The 25,668-nt window shown below is 44.1% G+C and overlaps 2 protein-coding genes across 4 annotated transcripts in view; one reads left to right on the top strand and one right to left on the bottom strand.

The window, feature by feature from the left end:
* The first annotated feature begins 170 nt into the window (after positions 1-170).
* On the top strand, positions 171-12,774 carry Rdh12 (retinol dehydrogenase 12). The gene is made up of 7 exons (XM_005072736.4): positions 171-412; positions 2,300-2,418; positions 2,843-2,998; positions 3,752-3,856; positions 4,650-4,859; positions 8,753-8,942; positions 12,060-12,774. The coding sequence occupies exons 1-7, from the start codon at positions 345-347 to the stop codon at positions 12,160-12,162; spliced, it is 951 nt and encodes a 316-aa protein (XP_005072793.1). The 5' UTR covers positions 171-344; the 3' UTR covers positions 12,163-12,774.
* A 7,515-nt stretch (positions 12,775-20,289) lies between these two features.
* The window catches only part of Zfyve26 (zinc finger FYVE-type containing 26), a 62,658-nt gene continuing 57,279 nt past the window's right edge, over positions 20,290-25,668 (bottom strand). For all 3 annotated transcript variants that reach the window (XM_040742837.1, XM_040742839.1, XM_040742838.1), the window contains exons 41-42: positions 25,117-25,161; positions 20,290-22,284 (exon numbers count right to left, since the gene is read on the bottom strand). In XM_040742837.1, coding sequence (XP_040598771.1) covers positions 22,081-22,284; positions 25,117-25,161 — 249 coding nt within the window. In that variant the 3' untranslated portion in view covers positions 20,290-22,080. The remainder of the gene's footprint in view (positions 22,285-25,116; positions 25,162-25,668) is intronic.

The following is a 25,668-nucleotide window of genomic DNA, read 5'->3' as shown; positions in this document are numbered from 1 at the left end:
TGGATTATAAACGTGTGTTACTATGTGTGGCTTTTATGAAATCTGCTGATAGAATTAAGCATATTCTATCTTGAAGATACGGTGGTTGGGTGAACTTCAGTATCGCCAGATTCTCTGCACCAGTAAAATCCTCTCTTAAGCCCCACCCCTCCAGGACTACATCTCCCAGGAGGCTGTGCTCTGAGGGCTCTCGGATTTAAATAAGATTCTGGGCTCCATTTAAGCCAACCTGTTGCCCTAGAGCGAGAGTCAGCAGAAACTGCCAAGAGTTGGAGCCAGAGAAGGATACCGAGGTCAGGCTGAGTGTGGAAGTCGGAGGCCCAGCAACCAAGGAGATTGACAAGATGCTAGCTATCTTGGGACTGTTCACGTCTTTCCTCTCGATCTTGTACCTGACAGCTCCATCCATCAGGTTTGTCTTATCCAGGGACTCAACATTGTTTAAAAAGCCCTGCAGCGGTAACTGGCTGCGACTGCTAAAGGAGACTCAGGGACGGCGGCAAAGGAGAGGTTAGTGCAGTAAAAGCAGGGAAGGAGGGGTTGTGGATGCCGCTGCCGCCGTGGGAATGAGAAGGAAGCACCTGGGTGGGTGGAGGAGGGGCTGGCTTGAGTTCTCATGCTATGAGAAGGCTGAGGGGTTGGCTGTCCTGCATCTTCCCCTTGATCCCTTTAGATTTCTCTGACACTTTGCCTTTCTCTTCTGACCCTAGGTAAGGTGGGGGACGAGTGGGGGGCGTAGGGGTGGTCATTGTTGAGCAGTAGGCACTCTGGGAAGGAAACAAACTCCCTTCTCTTGATACTTCTCTCAATAAATGTCTTGGAAATGGCCTGTTCGCTGGGAAACTCTGGAGGTGCCAAAGAAAGGGCTATTCTGAGTGGAGAATTAAAAATTTGCTAATGATTAAGTCGGTTCCATAGAAGCCAGGCGTGGTTGTACTTGCCTTTAATCTCAGCACTCTAGAGGCGGTCGGACAGATCTCTGTTCAAGGCCAGGTTGGTCTACAGAGTGAGTTCCAGGACAGTAAGGGCTAAATAGAGAGACCCTGTCTTGAATACTCACCCCTAAAAGAAGGTTAGATAGACATACTAGGGACAGAGTGTCAGAGTGTTATACTCCATCCTGGCCACTTTCAGAAATGACTTGAACATTTTTGGGCTTCCGTTTTCTCCTTTGTAATATAGAAATAATATTGAAATGGCTGGGGAGGTTAATATAAATTACATATGGAAAGATAGTATGTAGGGCGGGTATCTACCTTGGGAATGACAGTGAGTGTAGAAACAGTCTACCCTGGGGTAGCCAGTGAGTGTAGAAAGTGTCTGGCCTGCGATAGATATTCTGTTGACAGTCAAGCCTGGGATAAACAGTGAGTATAGAAAGTGTCTAACATGGGATACACATTGAGTGTAGAAAGTCTAAGCCAGGGTGGACAGTGAGGGTAGAGAGTGTCTGGCCTAGAAAAGACAGTGTATAGAAAGTGTCTAGCTCAGTGTCTGTCAGTCAGTGATGTTCAGGAAGTGTTCTAGCCTCTCTGGTCTTGTTTTCAACAAGAAAGTTTTCTCTGTATGTCAATGGCCTAATTAAAACCCCTAACACAATGGCAGGAAAAAGAAAGAAAAGTCTCTCTGGATGCTCTACTCTCTAAAACTGAAGAGACAACTGAGGGTTGATACTTACATGTGTCAGCCCATATGCTGTTCGCCAGTTCCTATGGTGACTATTGGAGCCATAGGGCTCAGGGCTATTGAATCCAATAGTGTTCATCACCCATGTGTTTCCAATGTGGGTCAGAGGAGGAAGCTGACCTATGGGAATCTAGAGATTAGATCGAAATATTCATTACCGGACAAAGGATACCTTCATTGGCCCTGGCTCAGGAGCATTTTCTCTGCTTGTTCCAGTGATTATTATCTGCTTCTGGACACACGACCTTCCCATCTATGCCCATGGGCTGGCCTCTACCTTGCCCAATCAAACAGTGGCCCATGCAAATTAACTTTTTTTTTTTTGCTTGTTTGTTTTTCAAAACAGGGTTTCTCTGTGTAATCTTGGCTGTTCTGGAACTCCATAGATCATGCTGTCCTGGAACTCACAGAAATCCACCTGCCTCTGCCTCCCAAATGTGGGATTAAAAGTGTGTACCACCCACCTCTGCCAGCTCAAATTAACTTCTTAAGATGATAACATTTTGTGACTCGAATTAAAAACCCTCCCTCTTTGGAGTTCCGTGGCCTTGTTTTATGCATCTCAGCATGAGATTGGGGAAATGGTGTCTGATTTTCATCCCTTTGGTGACAGGAAGTTCTTTGCTGGTGGAGTTTGTACAACGAGTGTGCAGATTCCTGGGAAGGTAGTGGTTATCACAGGTGCCAACACAGGCATTGGCAAGGAGACGGCCAGAGAGCTTGCTCGAAGAGGTGAGTGTTTTCTCTGTCTCCCCAGGGCCATACCTCCTGCCCTCTTCACTGGGGATTTCCTTGTCTTTCTTCCTAGGCTTGGAGGCTCTGATGGGGATTCAAGGAAACCAGGACCCAAGTCCAGTGTGACACTGATTTAGTCTGGCTTTCAACATACCTCCCTCCCTTCCTGTGCCTTCCCTCCTTTGGGGAGTAAGGAGACTGTTGTCTCTGTGTAATATTGGTCAAGTTCTATATTTTAAGGTAGATGCTAAGCAGAATTAAATATTAGAGTGTAAAATGAGGGTTCTCCACTGTGAGGACCCGGAAGTGGCAGGATGGCCACTCCACTACCATAGGGACAGCTCTGAGTGTGCTCTACCCATTAGCTGCAAGCTCACTTCCTGTACCTCTGCACACATTGCCCTTTCTATTTTGGCTCAAGGAGCACGAGTGTACATTGCCTGTCGAGATGTGCTGAAGGGAGAGTCTGCTGCTAGTGAAATCCGAGCAGATACCAAGAATTCCCAGGTGCTGGTGCGGAAACTGGACCTATCTGACACCAAATCCATCCGAGACTTTGCTGAGGGCTTCCTGGCAGGTAAGGTTCCAGTGAGTAGCCAGAAAGGCAGGGAACTAAGTGGAGGAATGGCTGCCCCACCCAGGACCATATATGGCCCTTGCATCATACTGGACAGGTTCAGCCACATGAACCAGCAGGACACAGAACTGGCAAAGGGATGGCAGGGAGACAAGATGGACAGGATCTTTATCAATGTTTTGCTCCACAGTGGGAATCTTGGAGGTTTCATCTCCATGTCTGAGCTTGTACCATGGCATGAGGTGTGGCCCCGATGCTGCTCTTTTCTTTCATCCAGAAAATCAACCTTCTGTGGTTACAGGAACTAGATGAGTTTGTGCCATTGTCAAAATGTTCCTGTGTCTTGGGAAATTGCCACCATCTGGCAAGGGCTACAGGCCCTTGAGGGACAAGGTCTGGGTGTGCCTTGTTTTACCATGCCTTCCCAGGGCCCATCAATGTGTGTCTGGTCCAGAGTTGGTGGTTAGTACACATTGGTCATATAAATGAACAAATGGTGTCCAGGAAGGTTATCAGCAAGTAAAATCAGAAACCCAATGACAATGATGATTCTATACAGATGGATCCAAATGGGGAATAGTTAATTGACTTCTGAGGCAACATCTTATCTTAGAAGACAGGAGAAAGACAAGTGATAACCTTGCCAAGCTTATTGTGTTTAGAGGTGAAAGCTGGGAGCAAACACTTGAGACAGTGACAGGTGGCTAGAAGGCGCATTGCTAGTCACAGGATCTCCCTGATTGTACTCAACAGAGGAAAAGAGGCTCCACATTTTGATCAACAATGCAGGAGTGATGATGTGTCCATATTCTAAGACAACAGACGGCTTTGAAACCCACTTGGGAGTCAACCACCTGGGTAAGTATCTTTGTGTGGCTAAAACGTGCATTTATCTCACCTTGTTCTCTGTAGGAAGAGGACCCCCGCACATGCTCAGGATCTCCACTGATCCTCACAGAGCCTGGGATTCCTCTACATAGGGCACATTGCTTGTTTGCCCTTTTCTAAGCAGTCAAAAAATGTGACTGTGTTTCTATTCAGAAGCCCCCATCTCAGAAGATACTAGGGAGAAAAATATCATCCTTGGATGGTCTAGTGGCAATGCAGGGCTTGCTGGACAGTGCCAGCCTGTGGGTATTTAGGAATCTGGATTTGACAGGGGAAGTAACATCCATATGAGAACCAAAGGAAGCCTTGTGCTGGTGTGTGTGGGTGAGTGAACCTTGAAAAGTTGACATACAAGATAGATTGGTGTTCAGAGTTTAAGATTAAGGTTCTAGTCAGGGGAGCATGTGTCATATCCCTGGGTTCTAGGCAAGTGTCCTTTTTCCTGACTACTATAGCTTTCTTTCTGTATGAGTAAATGAGGATCCATAGTTATACAGAGAAATTGGAGAATAGCAGGTGGGTATGTAAACAATAAGTACAAAAATCTAGATTAAATATCATTACTGCCATATAGCTTTGACCTTTACTTTGGATAATCAACTAACCTAGAGCAAGTGACCATTTCGCTTGGAGTGACTCATGGTATCAAACTTTATTCACACTCAGAAGACAGTGAGCTAATATGGAAGTCCTGTCATGGGTTTCCATACCCCAAGCCAAGAGCCATTCTATCCTTGAGTTTTCCTTTTGGATTTCTTTGTAGGCCATTTTCTTCTTACATACCTGCTTTTGGGGAGGCTGAAGGAGTCCGCACCTGCACGGGTGGTAAACCTATCCTCAGTGGCCCACCTTGGTGGCAAGATCCGTTTCCATGACCTCCAAGGGGAGAAACGATACTGCCGTGGTTTTGCCTATTGCCACAGCAAGCTGGCCAATGTGCTTTTCACTCGAGAGCTGGCCAAGCGGCTCCAAGGTACGTGTGGAGAAATAATAAAGTATTTTATTATTTAAATTATAAAAACATGATCCTTGGTCCAGCTTATAGGTTCATAGAAACTTCTGGAACCAGGCTGTTGAATGTACACATTTTAGTGGTATTCTGTATGGTTCAGAGAATGATCTATGATAGCTGTGTTTTTTGTTTTGAATAAGTGAGTTTATTAAATATCTACAAAACAGTAGAAGAATGAATAGTGGTAACAGAAGCAATGGGTAATTACTAAAACATCGGATTGGGCACTAACAACATCTATCAGAGACAGCTGGAGCCACCCAATTGAGAGAGCAAATAAAAGGTGATGTCACCTCATCAGGGGCTTGCAGACATCGAGTGGAAATTAACTGAGGAAACCCCAGTGCGGCAGTCAGTTGAGAATACTGATAGAGCATAAAATTGATTTCAAGTAAAAGAACAAATAGCTTCAAATAAACATAACATTATCAAAGCAGAAAGCAACTATTGAAGTTGAAGCAGTCAGTTGGAATGCCTTGTTGAGCTTCTTCTCCATGGGTGAGCTTCCTGTAGCTGACTTTGACTCCCTGTTCCTATTCCAGGCATTTTAATGTTACAGGATAGACAATAGTAACCTTGTCTGGAAACAGTTTGTCATCTAGCTGTCCTCAAGAGCACATTTTTAACACTCTTAGCTGCTTGTCACTTTTCCCTCTTCCCATTACAGAGCCAGGGGCCATCCTGACCTAAGAAAAGTTGGGGTGGTGGGTTGGAAGACATTTGACATAAATATGCTTGAGTCTGAAGGGGGGCAACCCTGTCTCCAGAGTTGGATTCTTGGTGAGCTCAAACAGAACATAAAAATTTACCAGTACAATGTACATACAAGAAGGAATTTGAGGCGCTGAGAAGGAGGTTACTAGCAGAATGGAGTCACTGTCCCACCAGAAGTGAAGAGACGCTGGAACTCTGTAGAGTTGCTTTATATTTGTTGCCTTTTTGCCTCCTATTATTTCGTTCAACCCTTTGTAACAACCGGAGTGGGCGTTATTATTTCTATTTTGTAGGTCAGAGCTGAAATCCCTAGAAATGGTTAGCTCAAGATCATATGACAAATGGAGTCATCAGACTATACCTCAGGGATTACTTCTGTAGTTTGTTTTTTTTTTTAAATATCATTTTTTTTAACATTTATTTATTTTTTTTATTATGTATATAGCATATGTCTGCATACCTGCAGGCCAGAATTGGGCACCAAATCTCATTACAGATGGTTGTGAGCCACCATGTGGTTGCTGGGAATTGAACTCAGGACCTCTGGAAGAGCAGGCAGTGCTCTTATCCTCTGAGCCATCTCTCCAGCCCCTACTTCTGTAGTTTGTAAAGGAGCCAGAATTGGAGCCCTCCTCCTGTGTACCTTTCCCCGAGTACCTTTCCCTGAGCTCCAAAGGGGTCTTTGCCTTCCATCAGAGAAACAGGGATGGATTCCAGGCTCCTGGGCTTGAGTTCTTGCCCGCCCACATACTGTGCTTCTGTATGTGTAGACATGTTCCTTGAACTTTCCCGACGACCTCCTCACTATGAAATGAGGCCATAATCCTTAATAATTCTGCTCTTCCCTGGGGTCTAGATAGTCTGTGGGCTCTGATGTCTCTGAGTCTAGGGGACATTTTGCTATTGTGAATCATTCAGAATTTAGGAAGATTGGTCTGTAGCAGAAAGATAGGATAATCATGACGATAAATAGTAATAACAGGGACTTTTGTGTACCAGACACTGAATAAGCCCCCAAATGTTCTTATGACATAAGCATTTTTATTTTCCTCCATCTACAAATGAAGAGAAAGGCATGGCTGTATTGAGGAATTTGTTCAAGTATATTTCCTAGCTGAAACAGTCCTCACCAAGAATCTAGCAAGGGATTCACACTCTTTACGCCCTGTGGGGCACAGACCTTGGTCTGCAGCCTACTAGATAGGACCTTGGGCAATTTATTTAGCTGCTTTGTGTCTCATTTTCTTTTGCTGCACATGGAATCTTAATGTTACCGACAGCATAAGCCTCTTTTAAGAACTAAGGCATGACCAGCCTCCGTCCCCTGCTCTTCAAGTCCCCCTGCCTCTGATTAGTTGAGTAAGAAGACCTGTTCTAAAAAGGAGAAGGAGAAAGGCAGCACAGCATTGCCTGACCTTGGTGTGACACCTCTGCTGGGCAGAGCTGGTGTGAGAACAAGTGACAACCTCCCATCATCAGATGATCAAGCGTTTTGGCCAGGCCTTTGGAGATGGTCTGAGGTAGTGAGGAGCCAGGTGAGAAGCACAGGCTCTGCACTGAAATGGACTAATAAGGCGCTTGGCTCCTAACTCTCCCCCACAATGTTCTGCAGATCAGTTGTGGATAGTATTTCTTTGACATGCCACAATTAAGGATCCTGATGACAGTTCATACCAAGTCAGGGTATTCTTTTTGACAATTTATTTCCCCACAGGGCTACCCTTCTCAACCAGTCAAGGCTTCATTTACAACTAGCTTTATCATCCAAATATTAACAGTAATGACATCATTTGTCTCAATATTCTGAGATTACTGCAGTCTCCTGCTTGAATTATTTCCTAAGTTACCTTATCTGTTTTGTCCATGGCTAAGTGATCCGAACTTGCCTATCTCCCTTGTGCCAGAGACCACATAAATCTACCAAACAGTGCTGCAGCTAGGAGCACATCCCAGTAACAGACCCTAGAAGAGTGCCAGGCAATGTTGCCTTGAACTCTGAAGAACCTGCATTGTAGTTGGGATGAAGTCTAAATCGCTGTTCCTGTGTTGATTTTCTTTTCCAGCTGCTCCCCTGTCAGACCTCACCTTTATTTTATTTTCTTCCAACATTGGACAATAACTACTTTCTAAGATAGTTACACATTGTGCAAGATTTATGAGCCTTTTTAAAGAATAGAACATATGTATTATGTGGCCAGTATCTCCACTTTAACTTGGGTGTGAGAGACACTCTGCTGTCACATCAAAGGAAGGAACAATATTCTAGCTTCATCTGTTCTTGTTAAGGTGTCCGCTGTTAGAGACATACTTTATGTACATAACTGATCTGACTGGAGAGTCAGTATTGAATTTATAGCATCATCAGAAGTGAAAATGTGATATGTTACATGAGTCAGTAGAAGAATGGCCTGCTCTTTACAGGGTAGAAATTGAAAATCAAACGCCCTTTGCATTCCAAATTAGAATCTCAAGATTTTTTGTAGTTTTCATTTAAATCACCAGGAGACTTGGAGTTATTAGTTAGACCATCTTCCAGCATATAGTTTAATATCTCACCGAATAACTGATTCAAGCCATTAGTGGCTGATTGATCCAATGATAACTCTGCTAGTAACTGATTCATTTTCCTTCAGTAAGTTGTATAAACAAACAAACAAACAAAAACTAAAAAGAAATTAAACAGCACAGGTAAAGTGCACAGTGCAGCCCTTGCACATATAAAAGCATTGAAAATGAGGTGATGCAGAAGTCGTGTTGGGGGCATCTTAATGTCCCATAATTCCCTCCATCACCCCTCCATCCACACCTCATAAATGTGCTTTGCCCAAATAGCCTCTACCCCCAACCTTTCAAACAGCTCTGTCCATAGAAATGGCAAGGACACTGCTAGTAATGATTAATGCTACTATTTCCCACATGTTTTTAGTAGTAGTCTGTAACATTGAAATAAGACTCTTCTTTTGGAGCATAGAAAGCTGAGAAGGCTATACAGATCTTTCTTGAAGTGATCAACTCATTACTGGGCAGAGTAAGTAGAACCTTTTGAACCCTAAGGGTTTCCCAAGTCTCTCCTTTTCATTTGGGTGTTTTGCTGCAGGGCTCAGAGTGTCCTTGGTCTTACTGTGTTCTCTTTGTCCTAGGAACGGGGGTCACTGCCTATGTGGTACACCCAGGTATCGTCATGTCTGAGATCGTCCGGCACTCCTTCCTGCTATGTTTGCTGTGGAGGCTTTTCTCACCCTTCTTCAAGTCCACCCGGCAGGGAGCTCAGACCAGTCTGCACTGTGCTCTGGCGGAGGGCCTGGAGCCCCTGAGTGGCAAGTACTTCAGGTATGGCCTGGCAGCGCAGGGTGTGCCGGCTGCTGTGTGTCTCTGAATCACGGCTTTGCACTGCTCAGACCCTTTGTGCCAGATCGTGGAATCCAGGCTTGGGTCAGGCCTGCTTTCTGAAAGCTGTTAAAGGCTTTCCCTGTTGGCTATGTTACATAACAAGAATGTTAGCTGGTCCTCTGGATTCTTTATTCTTTTTCTTTAGAGATCAGGTGACATTTGAATTCTTTTTTTTCCCATGTACAAAATAATTTTCTTTTTCTTTTTTTTTAAATTTTAAATAGCTTGTTTTACATGTCAATCGACATTTGAATTCTTTGAAATCACTTTGGCACAAAGTGCTGGGGGGAGATCACATCTGCTCAGTGTGAACCCTCACTTCAGTGTTGTCAGGATTGGCCTTGCCTGTTGCTGTGTATGAAGAGAAATTTGACTATCACATGTAAACACAACTCCATGTACAGTCAGAGCTTCTAAATAAGAAGTCCAAGATAAAAACCTCCCCCCTTTCCTTTCCTTGACTTAATCCGGCCCAGTCTGGTCCAGTGTCCATTGCACCATTTGTTAAGTGGAGCACTGGGAGTTAGTTTATTGTCTGTGGTAGAGTTATGGATGAATGGCAGCAGCCAATGTGGCTTGAGCTCTTGGCATGTGTCTGACCCTCATCTAAGTGTGTTACGTGTATTAGTTCAGGAGTTCCAACTGCCTCCCAAAGTGCTGCGATTAGTGGAGTATTCACCACAGCCAGCTCTTAACTTAGTATAGAGGCAGTTTCTCACTATGAAGTCCAGTCTGGCCTCAAACTTATGTCTCAGTCTCCTGAGTTCTGGGATTACAGCTGTGTCCCAGCATGCCTAGTTTCTTTTTCTCTTTTAAATGTGGCCACTACAAAATCTGAATTATGTATGTGACTCATAATTTTGGTTTACATCCTGTTTTGTTGTTGTTGTTGTTTTATTTGGGGGGGTGCAAGATCTCTCGATGTAGTCCTGGTTGTCCTGGAACTCACTATGGAGACCAGGCTGTCTTCCACTCACATAGCTCATCTCTGCTTCCTGAGTGCTAGATTGAAAGGTGTACACCACCTCGCCTAGCATACACCCAATTTCTATTGAACACATCTACCCCCACAATCTGAGCATTTACATTACTGACTTATGAATGTGACAGATATTACATAGTCATTTAATATGATTTCAGATAACATTTAACTAATAAGGGATTTTCATAATACAATATGAGAAAACAAACAAACAAACAAAAACCTAGAACACAAAACTGTAGGGGCTGGAGACATGCCCCAGCAGCTAAGAGTTCTTTCTGCTCTTGTAGAGGACCCCAGTTCAGTTCTCAGCACTGAGTGCCTCACAGTGCCTGTAACTTCAGCTCCAAGGGGTCTGATGCCCTCTTCTTGCCTTTAGAGGTACTTACTCATATGCACAAACTCTCATACAGACATATGTGGATACATATAAAGAAAAATAAAAAAATAATGGTTTTTTTCAAGACAAGGTTTCTCTGTGTAACAGTCCTGACTGTCCTGGAGGTTACTTTGAATTCACTGAGATCCGCCTGCCACTGTCTCCCAAGTGCTGGGATTAAAGGTATATGCTACCACTGCCTGTTGAAATAAAATCTTCTTCAAAACAACCATGGAAATATCTGTTTCTAATACATAGTGAATATTCTAGAAAGACTAGTCAGTGGATACTAATGTTACTTCTTTTAGGGAGTTGAGGAAGAGTCAGACAAGATGTAAAATAGGATTGCAATTTCTAATTCCATCTGTTTCCTTCTTATTTAAAATGTTTTGGAGGGTCATACATATATTTGCTGTTTATATAATTAAAATATATTTTAACAACAAAAATACTTTTTCCCAAAACTAAATACAACATGATCCCACTTTTATATAACGGTAAAAATACACATAAACTTTTGTATATCTATATATAAACAACAAGGTTGGGGGAAAAAGTCCAGCCAAATGATAGGCTTTTATTTTTATCAGAATTATATTTTCCAAAAATCATATAGAAGTGTCATAATTATAAAAGCTAGAACTCCAGTGGGGTGGTATATCTCATTTCCATTACCCTCCCCATCCTTGGTCCCTCTGCTCACTCTAAAACAGGGCAGTGCTTAAGTAGGTCTCACTGGGGCACAAGTGACTCTGGGTGGATTTCATAGTTTCTCTACGTTTAGTAAGAAAGTCATTGTGGTGTTATCTACCACAAGGTTACAGATATTTTCATATCACATTGAATTATTGAAGATATTGCAAAATGCTTCTTTGGCCCACAATTACTTTGAAATACTTGGGTGTCAGTTCTGGTATTGCATCTTGCTATAGATCATATTAACAAAAAGCCTATGTATTACTATTTCAAATTTTGTTTAAATATTTATGTATATATACATATGTGCATACATGTTTATATTTGTTAAGGTTTTAAAATTTATGTGTTTCTGTATGAGTGTATGTGCATGTGTGTGAGGGGCTCATGGAGGCCAGAGAGGATGTTGGATCCTCTGATCTGGAGTTTCAGGTACCGGTGGGCAGCCTGACATGGTGCTGGGAAGCAAACCTGGGTCCTCTGGAAGAGCAGCAAACCTTGTTTGTTTGTTTGTTTGTTTGGGGGGGATCGAGACAGGGTTTCTCTGTGTAGCTTTGGAGCCTATCCTGGTACTCACTCTTGTAGACTAGACTGGCCTCGAACTCACAGAGATCTATCTACCTCTGCCCCTCGAGTGCTGTGATTAGAGGCATGTGCCACCAATGCCCGGTGAGCAGCAAACATTCTCAGCTACCAACTCTTTTCTCCTACTCCCACATTTTGGTTTTTCAGGGCCTAATTGTAGTTCAGGTTAGCCTCAAAGGCACTCCGTAGGCAAGGATGACCTTAAGCTTCTGGTCTTCCTGTCTCTGCTTCCCAAGAGCTATTTAGGATTATTTATGCTGACCACTACACCTGACCCTGAAATACTTAAGAATTCATTTCAATGTAGTTTCTTCAAGTCCAGTGCACATGTTTTATATAATTAGAAATCTAGTCTGAGAAATGTGCCCTAAGATTGCCAGTTTTCATTCTAATGCTCACTCTCTGTGCCCACCAGTGACTGCAAGAGGACCTGGGTGTCCCCAAGAGCCCGGAGTAAGAAAACAGCTGAGCGTCTGTGGAATGTCAGTTGTGAGCTTCTAGGAATCCAGTGGGAATAGTTGGCTGGAAGAACATAGCCTTTTCGAGCCCAAACCATGCCGTAATGAAAGAGGACCAAAGACAAGGTCAACCGGAAAGGATTATCTCCTGGCCTGCTGTTGTGACTCCTGCCTACTCAGAACCTTCTAGAACCCTTTATACACATGATGTTCTTGTGAGGCAGGGCCATAGTGCAGAGTGATATTCACACCTATAGACCATTCCCCTCAAAGACTTAGAGAACCCACAACTCTCTGGGGTAAGAGGTCTGCATAGATTCCAGGCTGGACATGGGAGTGGGCAAGGAACCTAGGAAATTGGGTCAGTTTCCTCATCAGCACCGTGAACACCCACTTCCGTGGTCACGGGAGCACCAGCATCGCACATTTCTATGAACGACAGCCTCAAAGTCTAGAGTGGCCTCTTTTCTCTTTGAAATGAAACGCTAAGTCACTGATGTCTTGGCCAACTCGGGAAGAAGTAGCTCACTTTGGCCAAACATCACGTTTTCCTTTGAGCACCCTGGCGCCATTGCATGAAGCTGGGCCTGCCCATTTTCCACCACTGTAGATTTTTCCTCTCTAAACCATTCTTTTTACCTCAGTTTTTAGAGAAATAAAGATTTGTGTTCATCTCATTGCCTTATTTATTTTCTCAGGGAGAAATGGAAGAAAGAAAATCAGTCTAGTGATTCATATGTTACCTTACTGAGCCACTCACACATACATTCAGAACTTTCTTAGAATACTATGTCTGGATACAAACTAAGATGGCCAAGCTAGGGATTCACCCAGGTTTCTTCCAATGCCAGTGTTATATTATGAGATGTGAGAGGTGCAGCTTAAAACACAGAGCCATTTAGCTCCACCACAGATTATGACAGAGATATAAAAAGAGTTTCAGGCCCCTACTAATCCATCTCCCTAAACTTATGACTTTCATTCCCTCTGGCTCCCCTGTCCTGTGTTGTGGTCCTCATGACCTCCTTGCTGAAGGTCACCCAGAAAAGGTGGGCAGACATGGCTAATGTTACAACCCACTGGCCCAAGAAGCCATGTTTATAGATCCCAGATCTGAGGCATCCACAGGGCATCTGGTGATAATTCTCTTTTCTTCAATACAACATAGCCTTTAAATTTTATTCATATATATCAATTGTACAAAATAATGGATTTATTTATGACATTTTCACACATGTAAATCAAGTACTTAGATCATACTTATCCCCATTATCCACACTTATTCTCTTGCTCATGGAAGTAGACTTTAAAATCTTTTATTGTTAATTCTCTCTCTGTCTCTTTGTGTAAAGTGTGTGTGTGTGAGTGCATATTGTAATTTAAAAAGTGTTGCTCGAGAGAAAGATGTTATTAGACAGAGCTCATTGGAGGGTTTTTTTATTGGGGGAAAGTGAATGGAAAAAGGGGGGAGGTAAGGAGGGAGACTGGCTTCTGGAGACAGGAGCAGCAGAAGAGAAAAGACACACACACACACACACACACACACACACGGAGAGAGAGAGAGACAGAGAGAGATAGAGAGAGAAACAGAGACACACACAGAGAGACAGAGACAGACAGAGAGACAGAGAGAGAAAGAAACAGAGAAGCAGAGAGAGAGGAGGATGGGAGGGGGCAGGGCCCTTTTAAAAGGGAACATAGTGAATATGCACAGGTGGTGCTCTTAGTGGCTGCAGCTGAGGGCATATCCTGTCAGAACCCTAAGGACAGGCCAGTACGGATGCCTGAATACTAACACATGCGAGTGTGTGTGTGTGTGTGAGTGTGTGTGTGTGTGTGTGTGAGTGTGTGTGTGAGTGTGTGTGTGTAGGTTCACACGTGAGTGCCAGGCACATTTGCAGGCCTAAGAGATTTAAAAGATACAGTGGGACAGTGATGCAGGGGACAAACTTGAGGTGGGGTTTACATATATGTCAGAGGGGGTTACATAGAGGCACAAGGGGGCAAAGCCGTGTGTGGGCTGCAAGAAGCTAGCTAGCCGCTCTGGATCCCCCACTCAGGCCATCATGCTCACACTGAAGTCAGCATTAGATGCTGTAATGGAAACTATGTTTGTATATTGTCGTATGCTGTTTAAGTTTGAAGCTGGCTCTGAATGCAAAGTAGTTTTTCCTCCATTTCAGACCCAGTCATGTTTGTCACAAAGTGTCCAAACTCATGGTCCAGGACAGGCTGGCCTTGTGTCAAGGAGATAAGAGGACCACAAAACAACCTGAATGAGAACATGATGCCCCTGAGAACATGAGGGTGAGTCAGCTGATCAAACACTGTGCCCTTCAGAACAGCCGGAAGGTAATCACATAATATGAAAATGCTTGTGGGAACAGCTAGTTGGAAGTCTCACCTGAAAGGAAGGCGTTCTGCCTGGGACCTTGTTATAAATCAGGTACTCCGGCTGGTGGTTTTCTTGTTATAAATCAGGTACTCCGGCTGGCGGTTTTCTTGGGCTTCTTTTTTTTTTTTTTTTTTTTTTTTTTTTTGGTTTTTCGAGACAGGGTTTCTCTGTATTGTTTTGGAGGCTGTCCTGGAACTCACTCTGACCAGGCTGGCCTTGAACTCACAGAGATCCGCCTGCTTCTGCCTCCCGAGTGCTGGGATTAAAGGCGTGTGCCACCAACACCCGGCTTTTCTTGGGCTTCTTGGGCTGCTCTGCCAGGTGATGAAGTGTCAGATCTGAAGCTCTGCCATGCTATTTGTCTCTCACTTTTTGTTTGCTGTATATTTAACGTACTCCCTTAAAACTGAATCATTCTCTAGATGGAGCAGATGCCAGGCTCATCATTTCCCCTGCTTTCCTGGGCTCCCTTGAGCCATAGCCTCCCTCAGCAACAAGCCTCCAGGCTACATACCCCCTCTCCACGGTTTCAGCCCAGCATCCTAAGTGTTCTGGCTAGGCAAGGAAGAAGTGTCAGCCTTGACTTTTTCCAGATGAGATTTTCCCAATTAATAATTGAGCAAACCAAATCCTCGGTCACACATCAACAGTGCTGTTGTCAGTGGTGGAGAAGGGCTCAGGAGTGACTCTTGTCCCCACTTCTTTCCAGCTGTTCCAGTCCCCTTGCCACCATTATTCCTGGATCCTCTGAGGCTCTGACACCTTTAGCTAAGCAACCCATAGTACAAAATCTCTTTCCTTTAGCTTGTTTGATAGACTATCCTAGATTTCTTTAAAATAACACTTATTGCTAGACTGTGGTGGTGCATAACTTTAATCCCAGCACTCAGGAGGCAGAGGCAGGTGGATCTCTGTGAGTTTGAGGCCAGCCTGGTCTGTGGATCGGATTCCAGCATAGCCAAGGCTATACAGAGAAACCCTGTCTCAAAAAACAAAATACAAAACAAAACAAACAAAAATAGTGAGGCACAGGAAGAAATTACTTTTTGCTGTATGCTGCCATGGCTGAGTGTGATTCCCAAATCAGCCAACAGCATCTTGATTCCATGAGTGGAGCTGAGTTTGCCCAACAATGAAGCTGGCATGCTGAGACTGGTAGAGGACAGGATGGGGAGAACTCAGGCTAGTGACCAGGCAGAGGGAGTCACTGAATTAACCAAGTCTCAAGCTGTCCCACCCTTGAGACTTCCTGTGACATGAAAGTAAGTTGTCTCACTGTTTAGGTTTGTGTCCCGAGCAAGTGGAATTAAGTTGAATGATAGAACGTTTCTAATATTCAGCCATTTTAACCTATTCTAGTCTAAAGCAACTTGCTACATGGACCAGGCTTGAACTTGCCATCCTTCTGGAATTTCCAGTATTTGCCACCATACCCGGCTTCCTGGCCTACTTTCATCATTCTCAATTTCTTCATCTTCCAAATGAAATTTTGACACCTGCTTCACTTCAGTATATTTTTCTCCATCCCCAGGTCCTGTCACTGTCAGATAATTTCAGTATTTATGTGGTTAACTGATTATTGGAAGTGAACATTCTAATGCAGGGATTTTTATTTTTGAGACAGGGTTTCTCTGTGTAGCCCTGGCTGTCCTGGAACTCACTCTGTAGACCAGGCTGGTCTCGAATTCACAAAGATCCACCTGCCTCTGCCTCCCAAGTTCTGGGATTAAAGGTGTACGCTACCTCTACCCAGCCTAATTGAGACTCTTTTTCTTCTTCTTTTTTTATTATTTATTTTTAAATTTAAATTTAGATTAGAAACAAGGTTGCTTCACAAGTCAGTTCCAGGTCCCTCTCCATTTCCCTCCCCTAATTGAGACTCTTAATAGCCTTAGTATACCTTAGTAGGAGTTCATCCAAATTTTATTCAATATGTCCAGCCGGTTTTCTCTATGATCACTATTAGCTAAAACAATCAGTCAAGGAGACATAGAACACAAGGAACAGCTTATTCTAATAGAAGAATTTAAAAAATGCTAAATTTCAGCGGCTCATGTCACAATCTAGAGAAGAGATAGAGTGGCCTGTGTCACACAACCATTAAAAGATCAATAATGGAGCTACAGAGATAGCTCAGCAGTTAAGAACTCTTGCTGTTTATGCAGAGGACCTGGGGTCAGTTCCCAGCACCCACCTGGAAGCTCACAACTTCAGTTCTAGGGAATCTGGTGCCCTCTTCTGGCCCCTGAGGGAACCAGGTGTGCATGTGATGCACAGACATACATGCAGGCAAAACACTTGTACACATACATAAAATACATGAAATCTTCAAAAAGAAGCCAGAGGCCCCATTGTTCCTCAAGTCCTTGACTTCTCTACTGGATGTCGTCTGTATGGAGCAGGAAGAGTGAGAACATGAGGACCAGTAATGCTCAGCTGAGTAGTTACAGCCATGTCAGATAATAAAATATACTTATTTTATAAAATTTATTTCTTGCTTTCATCTCAGCACCCTTTCAGCTTTGATTTAAGCATGTTTCATTTTGTCCACTTCCTCATAAATAATTCTTTTTCTCTCTCAGGAAATGACTTCTATATTTGGTGTTTTGGTAAATGAACTATTCCTACCTACATACAAATAATTAATTTCACAGAGACCAAGAGTCCAATGGAGGATGGAGGATTTTTGTGAGACGTTGCCCACGCCACAGTGGGCTCTTCGGTGGTGCATTTGCCGGAGACCTACCTATGCTTCTCTTAATAACCCCAGTAAACTCGTTGGTTCACCAAGCTACACTTGAGTGATTTCTTTGCTCTGTCATCAGCACCCTAGGTGAATACGTTTTTCCAAACCTTCCCCCACCAAGAAAAATAATGCAGCATAGGAGAGAGGGTTAGACCAAGAAGAGACCGTTTGTGTCAAGGTAATGTGATTATTGATATTTGCTTGCCTGGCCTGGGTATTAGAGTCTAATTGCCTGTGATCTAGTTTGCCTAAGCCTCAGCCAAGGACGTCTGGCAGCTTAGCCTGTCTCAGGTTTCCAAACATAGTGCTCAGCTGTCTTACATTCAGATGGTATGTTCCAGTATTCTTTGTTGTGACTCGTCTTCCTGTCACAGCCAAACCAGATGTGTCCAGACCTCCTTCCACCACCAGCATTTGTTTTCTGTGTTTGTTTTTGTTTTGTTTTGGATGAGGAATCGGAGGAGGATTCTGGGGAAAGATGCTAACAGCATCGATGGGGATGCTCTCGGCTCAGGTATCACTCTGCAAACATATGCCCCGAGTAAGACAAGCAAACGGTTCTAAACTTGAGTCTCGCTCTTCTCAAATATCATACAGATAGTTTAAAACAAATCCATAGACCAGCTGATAGTAAAAGAATAGTTGGCTATTTTTTTTGTCATGCTAGGATTCACAAAGTTTGAAAAATGGCAACTAATTTTTAAGAAGGTCTCAGGATGCCGTCTGCATCCCATCACCTGAGCTAGAATCTCTGAAATTGAGACCCTATCTCAAAAGAAAAAAACAAAAACAAAAACCAATCCACAAAGTGTGTGAATGGTGTAAGTGGTTTCTCTACTCTATCACCTATCTCCACGCCTTCACCTGAAGCAGACATGAAACATGCCAAGTTTTCTGATGGTAAAGGGTACACTGAGAGGATTTTAAATTCTATTTTATTTTTTATGGTGGAATTGGGGATTGAACCTAGGACTTTACACAGGCCAGGCAACTGTTGTATGTTGATCCACATTTGTAGCACATTAATAAAACAATATAAAAATAAAAATTTCATCTTTTATGTATATGGGTATTTTCCCTTCATATATGTCTGCGTACCATATGTGTGCCTGGTGCTCTTGATGGAGAGAAGAGAGTGTCATATTCTCTAGATCTAGAGTTGTTGAGAGGACCTGCTGGTCAGTTGTTGCAGTCTGCCGTGGCTTGACAGCTCACTCTGAGCTCAGCAATATGGAGGTCTCCCTCTGACCAGCAAGGAGTGGGTGGGGAGGGGGGGGCTTCCTGCTGTTTATCTGATCTTATCCAGAGAATGCCTGATTTATCTCTGGTGTGACCCTAGACATAGTTCCCTGCAGAAGCTTTCCCCCTGATGCCTATATGGTAATTAGACATAGTGCTAGGTAGGACTGTGCTTCCACACATGGTAACTAAGACTTGTACTAGAAGCTTTATGATAGGAACGTGCTGTTTAGTGCAAATTAGGTGATGCCCCAGCCACTGTCCCCACCCTTTATATCCCCCCCTTACTCTGGAATAAAGCTGATCTGTGATAAGAGTGTTTCTAAAAAAAAATAATAAAAAAGCTGATTTGTCTCTCTGAAGAAGTCTCCTGGAAGGCTATTTCCACTGTGTCCACAGGCCATCCAAAGCTCTGTTTCTTTTTCCTTGTGGACTGGTGGCCAATGGACCATGAGGAAAAAAGACCCCTTCATGGAGTTACAGATGGCTCTGAGTCTGTATGCAGGTACTGGGATAGAACCTGGGTTCTCTGGACAGTTAATGCTCTTAACCCATTAGCCATCTCCCCAGCCCCAAAGGGAGCTGAGCAGGAGCATTCACTGTTTTCCTCTTTGATGTGAGACAGGGTCTTACTGTGTAGCCTTGGATGGCCTGGAACTCACTATGTAGAAGGGGCAGGCCTTGAACTCAGAGATCCTTCTGCCTCTGCATCCTGAGTGCTGGGATTAAAAAGGTAAGCATCACCATGCCCAGTCCCTGTAATGTGTAGTCTTCCCGCCAGTAGCCTGGATCCCGTTGCTGCGTTAGCCCCCAAATAACCCACGGGACACTATATTAATTAAGAAGCTGTTGGTCATCGGCTAGCTCTGACTTAATTATTAACCCATAACTGCTAGTTTGAGTATTTTCATGTGGTCTTCTCTTACCAGAGAAAGGGTCCAGACCTCTTACTCATCTTGACTGACTGTACCTGTTTCCCAGAATCCTCCTTGACTCCTAGTTCCATCTATCTTGCTTCCCTATTGGCCAACAGTGCTTTATTAACACATACACAGGAGGACTTCCCCCATCAAGCCCCTTCTTAAGGTTTTAAAATTTACTAGTATTTATGTGTATAGTGTGTGTGTGTGTGTGTGTGTATGTACAGACACATTCATGCCATTGTGTGTACATGGAGGTCAGAACACAATTTGAAGAGTCAGTTCTTTCTTTCCATCTTTGCATAGGTGTCATGGACCAAATTCAGGTTGTCAGGCCTGCGTGGCAAGTGCTTTACTCACTGAGACACATCTGTGGCCTACTATTAAATTTTTAACACAGGGAATTTGATAAAAACCGAACTGAATCAATAGTCTAGTTACTACAGGAATTATTCAAAAGAAAGTTAGCCAGTTGAACTTTCTTCCCTCTCATCTTTTCTTTTCCACAGAACACATGAGCAAAAGGCAACAGTCTGGAAACTAGGAGCACAAAGGCAAGAGGATTAGGAGTTCTAGATCACTTTCAGCTACACAGCAAGTTCAAAGTCATCCTAGTCTACTCAAGACCATGACTCAAAACAAATAGAAGTCATGAGCTGGAGACATGGTTAAGTAGTTACAGCACTTGTTCTTACACAGGACTTGGATTCAATTCCCAGCAACCCTATCAGACAGCTCACAACAACATATAACTCCAGTTTCAGGGGATCCCATACCCTCTCTGCCTCCACAGGTGCCAGGGATGCGTGTGGTACACATATACACATGCAGGCATTCATACAAAATTAAAAATAGTGTTTATGTAAATAAAGCCATGAAGATAAGCATAGGTGGGATAGACAGTTTATTGTGGCTTAGTTGTAGAACACATAACCCCTCAACACGTAAAATGGTTTTGATGCTATTGTTGCTTTGCAGGAGACCACAGTGATGTCGTAGGTATGCAGTGTCTTCTCTGTTAACCTGGTCAATGGTTACCTATTTGCAGTTCAAGTTAGAGGAAAGTCAGGGAAATCTGGTTGTGACACCCTAAATCAAGGGTTGTGAGACTTACAACCCAAGTGTGTAAAGTGCTTATTCTCAGTGCAAAAAGGACAGCCTTGAGTGTAAGCAAACACCAGGCAACGGGGCCTTCCTGGGAGCTGGGTGGTGTGTTCTATGACACGAGGAAGGGAAGGTCAGACTGCACCCTTATGAAATCTAGTATTTTCCTTCAGTCTTTCTTCTCTAACAGGACCAAAGCTTGGACTCTAATAGATGTCCATAAACAGTTGTTTATAAGGAAAACTTGGTTCAGAAGAAATGAACAGGGCTTCTAAGCACCAGAGACACTGACTTCAGTTTCCAGTTCCTGTTGCTTTAGCAGCAAAGGGGAGACCAATAGGCTGAGCTCTGCCTGGCGGGAGAGTTGGGGCTACAAGCCTTTCTTTAGGGCTCTCATTTGCAAATCAGTCACTGAATGACAGACCCTGCCTCTCAGCACTCACTCATCTCGGGTGGGAAGATAAGCAGATGCATATTAGACCCTTCATCTGGTTACCCACCATTGTATGAGACTTATTTGTTATCCCCTTGTTGTGACTCATCTGCAGACCCAATTGTGATGTGAACCCCATTCCCTTAGTGTACTACTGCCTCAGTGAGCCAGGTCTTTGCATATTTCAGCCCATGGTCTCAAGGAGACTGAAGGGAAACATGAGGGGTAGAGAAATAGTTCTTAACTAATTCAAGAGGCACAAACAAGAATGGGACTCAAACAGGTAGAGTCCAGCCATTAACTCAGCCCCAGGGTCCTGGCTGCCATCTCTTTCCCTAGACGCTGAAAGAAAGTCACGTGTTCTTACCAATCCACCCTGCAGCAGGGTTACTGACAAGAGCCAGCTCTGTGCTCAAAGAGACCTGCCTTTGCCTCTCCTCTGGATGAATGTGATGGGGCCTGGTCATAGCCTGTCCAGATCTGACCATTTATGCTGTCACCAGAGCTTTCAGATGCCTGCACCTGAGAGCCTTGTGCTTATGAGAGGTGTTGCTGGGAAAGCTGTCATCTTCCACAGGCAAACTCTTGATGCTTTCTGTGAGTTTTTGGGAAGGGAGAAGAAGCAATCTTTTTGGCATTGCTTTGTAATTCTCTGTTAACCCCTCCTGTTAAGAGGAACTGCTAAAGCATGTCTGCACAGTGGGGAGGAGCTATGGAAAAACCGGATGACCTAGGGTAGGAACCAAAAATGCAGGGAAGGTTTTCAGACCAGCAGAAAGTAGGAAATAAAGTGCCTCTCTTCAATGGAGGAATCTCATTTGTTCAGAAAATGCTTGGGCGTAAACATGAGTGCACGGGAGCATGCACACGTATGTGCACACATGCACACACACACAGTCACTCTGAGGTAGAAAGAAGTGGCTATCTCCAGACAAACATAGATTCTACAACTTTACATGGCACTTGTGTGAAAGGACCTGCTCTTGTCCACACAGGCAAGTAGGGTCCAACCTGCTCACTCCAACCTGGGGCAGGGCCAGAAGTTCCATTCTGTTGGAAGACGGACACGGAGGGTATTTTGTAGCATTGCGCCTGTGGCCATAGCTCCCAGACTATGGTTTCTAGGTTCTGCTGCCCACGGTCACTTCCTGGAGCCTGAGCCATGGGCACTACGGGAGTGGCTTGTCAGAAGCCACTGAGCACAGATGTCTTGCACTACAGAATCTCCACTGCTTTTGGCTGCCTGCTGCACCTGCTGGACGAGGGCAGCCGCCTGTGAGTGTTCTTGCTTCACAGCGATCAGGTAGGCAGAACGCAGTTTGCAACATGTCAGATAGGCTCTGACCTAGTGATTGGGTACAAGATATGGGAAAAGAAATGATCACCAAAGGAATATCAACAAGCATAGACAGCATCAGAGAGCACCACAGATAAACAGTACTTCTCACTCACCAAACTGATAATTTTGGTGATTTTATTGTTTCACAAGAACTTGAAATGCTCTAGACACCAAGCTATTGCATAAATTTATGTTCTAACGTAAAAAGCTATCGCAGATAAAATAATTTAAAAGTCAAGGTAGACAGGCAGAGTGTGGTCTCCATCTAGTCCTCCAGTTTCTTTTTGGAATCAGAACTAGTATTGCCAGTATCCACTGGCTGTGATTTTATAACAATCTGTTGATTAATTGATATTCTTGACTAGACTACAAGCTTTATGAGAGCAGGGATAATATATTTTTTGTGCGTAGCATGCAGTCAGTGTTCTAAGAATGGGCTTTACATGGGTGAGTGAAAAGATGAGTACATAATCATACCTTCCTTTTGCAAAGGGTTTAAAGATTACCTTTGTCTGTCTTGAACATGCTGAATTACAACAAAAACACCTTTGGGTGGGTGGTTCTGGGGACTGAACCTGGGACCCATGAATGCGAGGCAAGCACTCTACCATTGAGCTATATTCCCAGTCTCGAATTTAAAGCCACTGACAGATAACACGGGGAGAAAACTGTATACACACAATTGGAAAAGGTCTAGTTAAGAAGTCACCCCAGCGAGACTTGAATGGACTACTCCTGTTTGGGTCCAAGGCAGCTCTCTATCTCATGATTCAAGAACCCCCCTTTCTCCTTGACTCCAGTTACACCGGCAACTTCATCCCTCCGGGAGACCACTAGCAAGACCTCCACAGGTGGTGGCTGAGTTCCCGCTGGCAGCTTCTTTCCACTATTACCAATTATTTCTGAATCAGAGACTTTTTTTTTTTTTGCTCCATGCAAAATGCTTTTCATCTTTTTGGGATGTATGTGGATCTCTTTGGCTTGATTTCAGGCAGTTTTCCAGGACAGGAAATAACTGGCGTGTTGTGAGCTCACTGAAGCAACTGGGTACTGCTGTTGGGGGGTAGATATGCTGCCCTAGGGTATGATCCCTCATCTAAGCCTCTAGTTCCAGCTAATCCTACCTATATGAAACACCACAAATGACAAGCAAAATTCAAGAGAATGCTATTGCTAGAATCTAGAATAAAAACAAAAGGGATCAAAGCAGTTTTTGGCAAGACCTGTGCCCTGAGAGCCTGAAAGTACCTTAGACTAGCCGTTGAGAGAAACAACTGCTTAGCTTGGCTCTTGGGTTTTCACTCCTATTGTACAAAAGGAACCGTCATTTCGAAAAGTGGGAACTTCATCCTTTCCAAGGACCTCATTGGGATGTTGCACAAACAGTGAGGAGATGTTCAGAACATGCTCTCCTTAGGATCGAGACTGAACAGAATGGTCAGTAGGTTCCACAGGGACTGGCAAGGTGGCAGTGGGAGCAGCTCTGCGGTTGTATAAGAAGCCATTGCCCGACAGCTGGAGAATTTGTCTCCTGATTGCCAGCTGGTCTGGCTTTGCTTTTTCAGAACTCTGCTAGCCTGGAAACCTTCTTGAAGATGGCAGGATGATTGATCCCATGACTAACTGCAATCCATGGCACTGATAAAAGGATAAACTGGCTGGCAATTCTCACAGAGGTAAGGCAAAACAAAAGGTTCAGGTATTTCACAAACAGGGAAGAGTTCATGGGCCCCAAGGGAGTACTGTCCTCCAAAGCACTGAGTGGATGTTTTGGTTTGGATGTGAATACCCCTCAGAGAGTCACGCATCGGAACGGTTGATGTGTAACTGGTGGTGTGGTTTTAGAAGGTTGTGGCACCTTTGGAAGGTGGACCCTTGCTGGGGAAGATGGTCACTTGGGGTGGGTATTGAGGTTTTAGGACCTCACTTTCTATCCTTCCTTTTTTTTTTGGGGGGGGGTTTCAAGACAGGGTTTCTCTGTGGCTTTGGAGGCTGTCCTGGAACTAGCTCTTGTAGATCAAGCTGACCTTGAACTCACAGAGCTCCACCTGCCTCTGCCTCCCGAGTTCTGGGATTAAAGGCATGCGCCACCAACGCCTGGCCTCATTCTTTCTTTTTTAAATTGGTTTTTTTTTTTTTTTTTTTTTTTTTAGAGACAAGCTTTCTCTGTGTGTCCCTGGCTGTCCTAGAACTCCCTCTTTAGATCAGGCTGGCCTCAAACTCACAGAGATCTACCAGCGCCTGGCTCCTGAGTTCTAGGATTAAAAGCCTGCACCACCACCACCTTGCCTGTCTCTGCTTTGCAACTCTAGAAGCAATGTGAGCAGCCAGTTGCCTCCTCTTGCCATTGCCTTTCCTTCCCTACTACAATGGAATTTATCCCTCAAACTTTAAGTTAGAATAAAATTTTCCTTCCTTAAATTGCTTCTTGTTAAGTATTTTTTTCATAGCAAAGAGAACAGTAGCTAATTCGGTGGGTTTCTCTCACTGTACTCTCCCCACCCCTGGAATAAAGATACCCGCCTCCCCCAGGAACCTCATACAATGAGTCAGCCTGAAGATGGAAATGAGATTTCCTACGGCTATCTGGTGAGAGACCTCAGAATAACATGGAGGTTTAAAAACAGGCTCAGGGATAAAGAATTGGGAAGGCAAAGGCTTGGGCAGTCAATATTCATCTGCCCTATCTATTCCCTCTGGAGTTTTTAAACCACTGTCTAGGTCCTGGATAACAAAGAAACTGAAACACTAGACTGCTTGGAAGTACTGTGTGGGGTAAGGAAGGCCTCTGCTATTTATTCAGTAGCAATACCAGGGCTAGGAGACACTTCTGCTCACCTTGTTGTCATCGCTGTGTATTGCCTGGATCAGTCCCTCCAGCTCCTGTGTACAACAGAGACATAGCAGCCATGAAAGGAAGAAGAACCTTCTACCTGGGGGCCTCAGCTCAATCCAGTCTGAGCACAGCTACTGCGACTCCAAGGGGGGTGCCTGCTTGATCCTTCTCACTACCTCCGTTCCCTCTATAAGAATAGTGGATGATGGCTAATGGTAATACTATGCTTGGGATTGGAGCAGGAGTATCTCTTAAGAGGCCCATGCTGAGCTTTCACAAATGAATGTGGCTCTGTTCACCTCACAAGCATGATATAGGGAATGGTTTGCAGGTAGCATGCTTCAAAGGCCCACTCTAATGTATGCCATCAGAACACAGACATTTCCAAGTGCACACACTATTCGACAGGAGTATGCTCCGGGATGCTTTCTGGGGACAGACATCATAATCATGACCTCTACAAAGGGAAAGAGTTGTTAAGAGTGAGTCCTGGTTGCAGAGAGCCAGAAAGAGAAACAGATCTTGTGGTGAGAAGGAGGATGAGGATGGGATGA

Source organism: Mesocricetus auratus, unplaced genomic scaffold, assembly GCF_017639785.1.
Source record: "Mesocricetus auratus isolate SY011 unplaced genomic scaffold, BCM_Maur_2.0 Super-Scaffold_15014, whole genome shotgun sequence".
NCBI lineage: Eukaryota > Metazoa > Chordata > Mammalia > Rodentia > Cricetidae > Mesocricetus > Mesocricetus auratus.
This window is presented reverse-complemented; position numbering and strand designations above follow the sequence as displayed.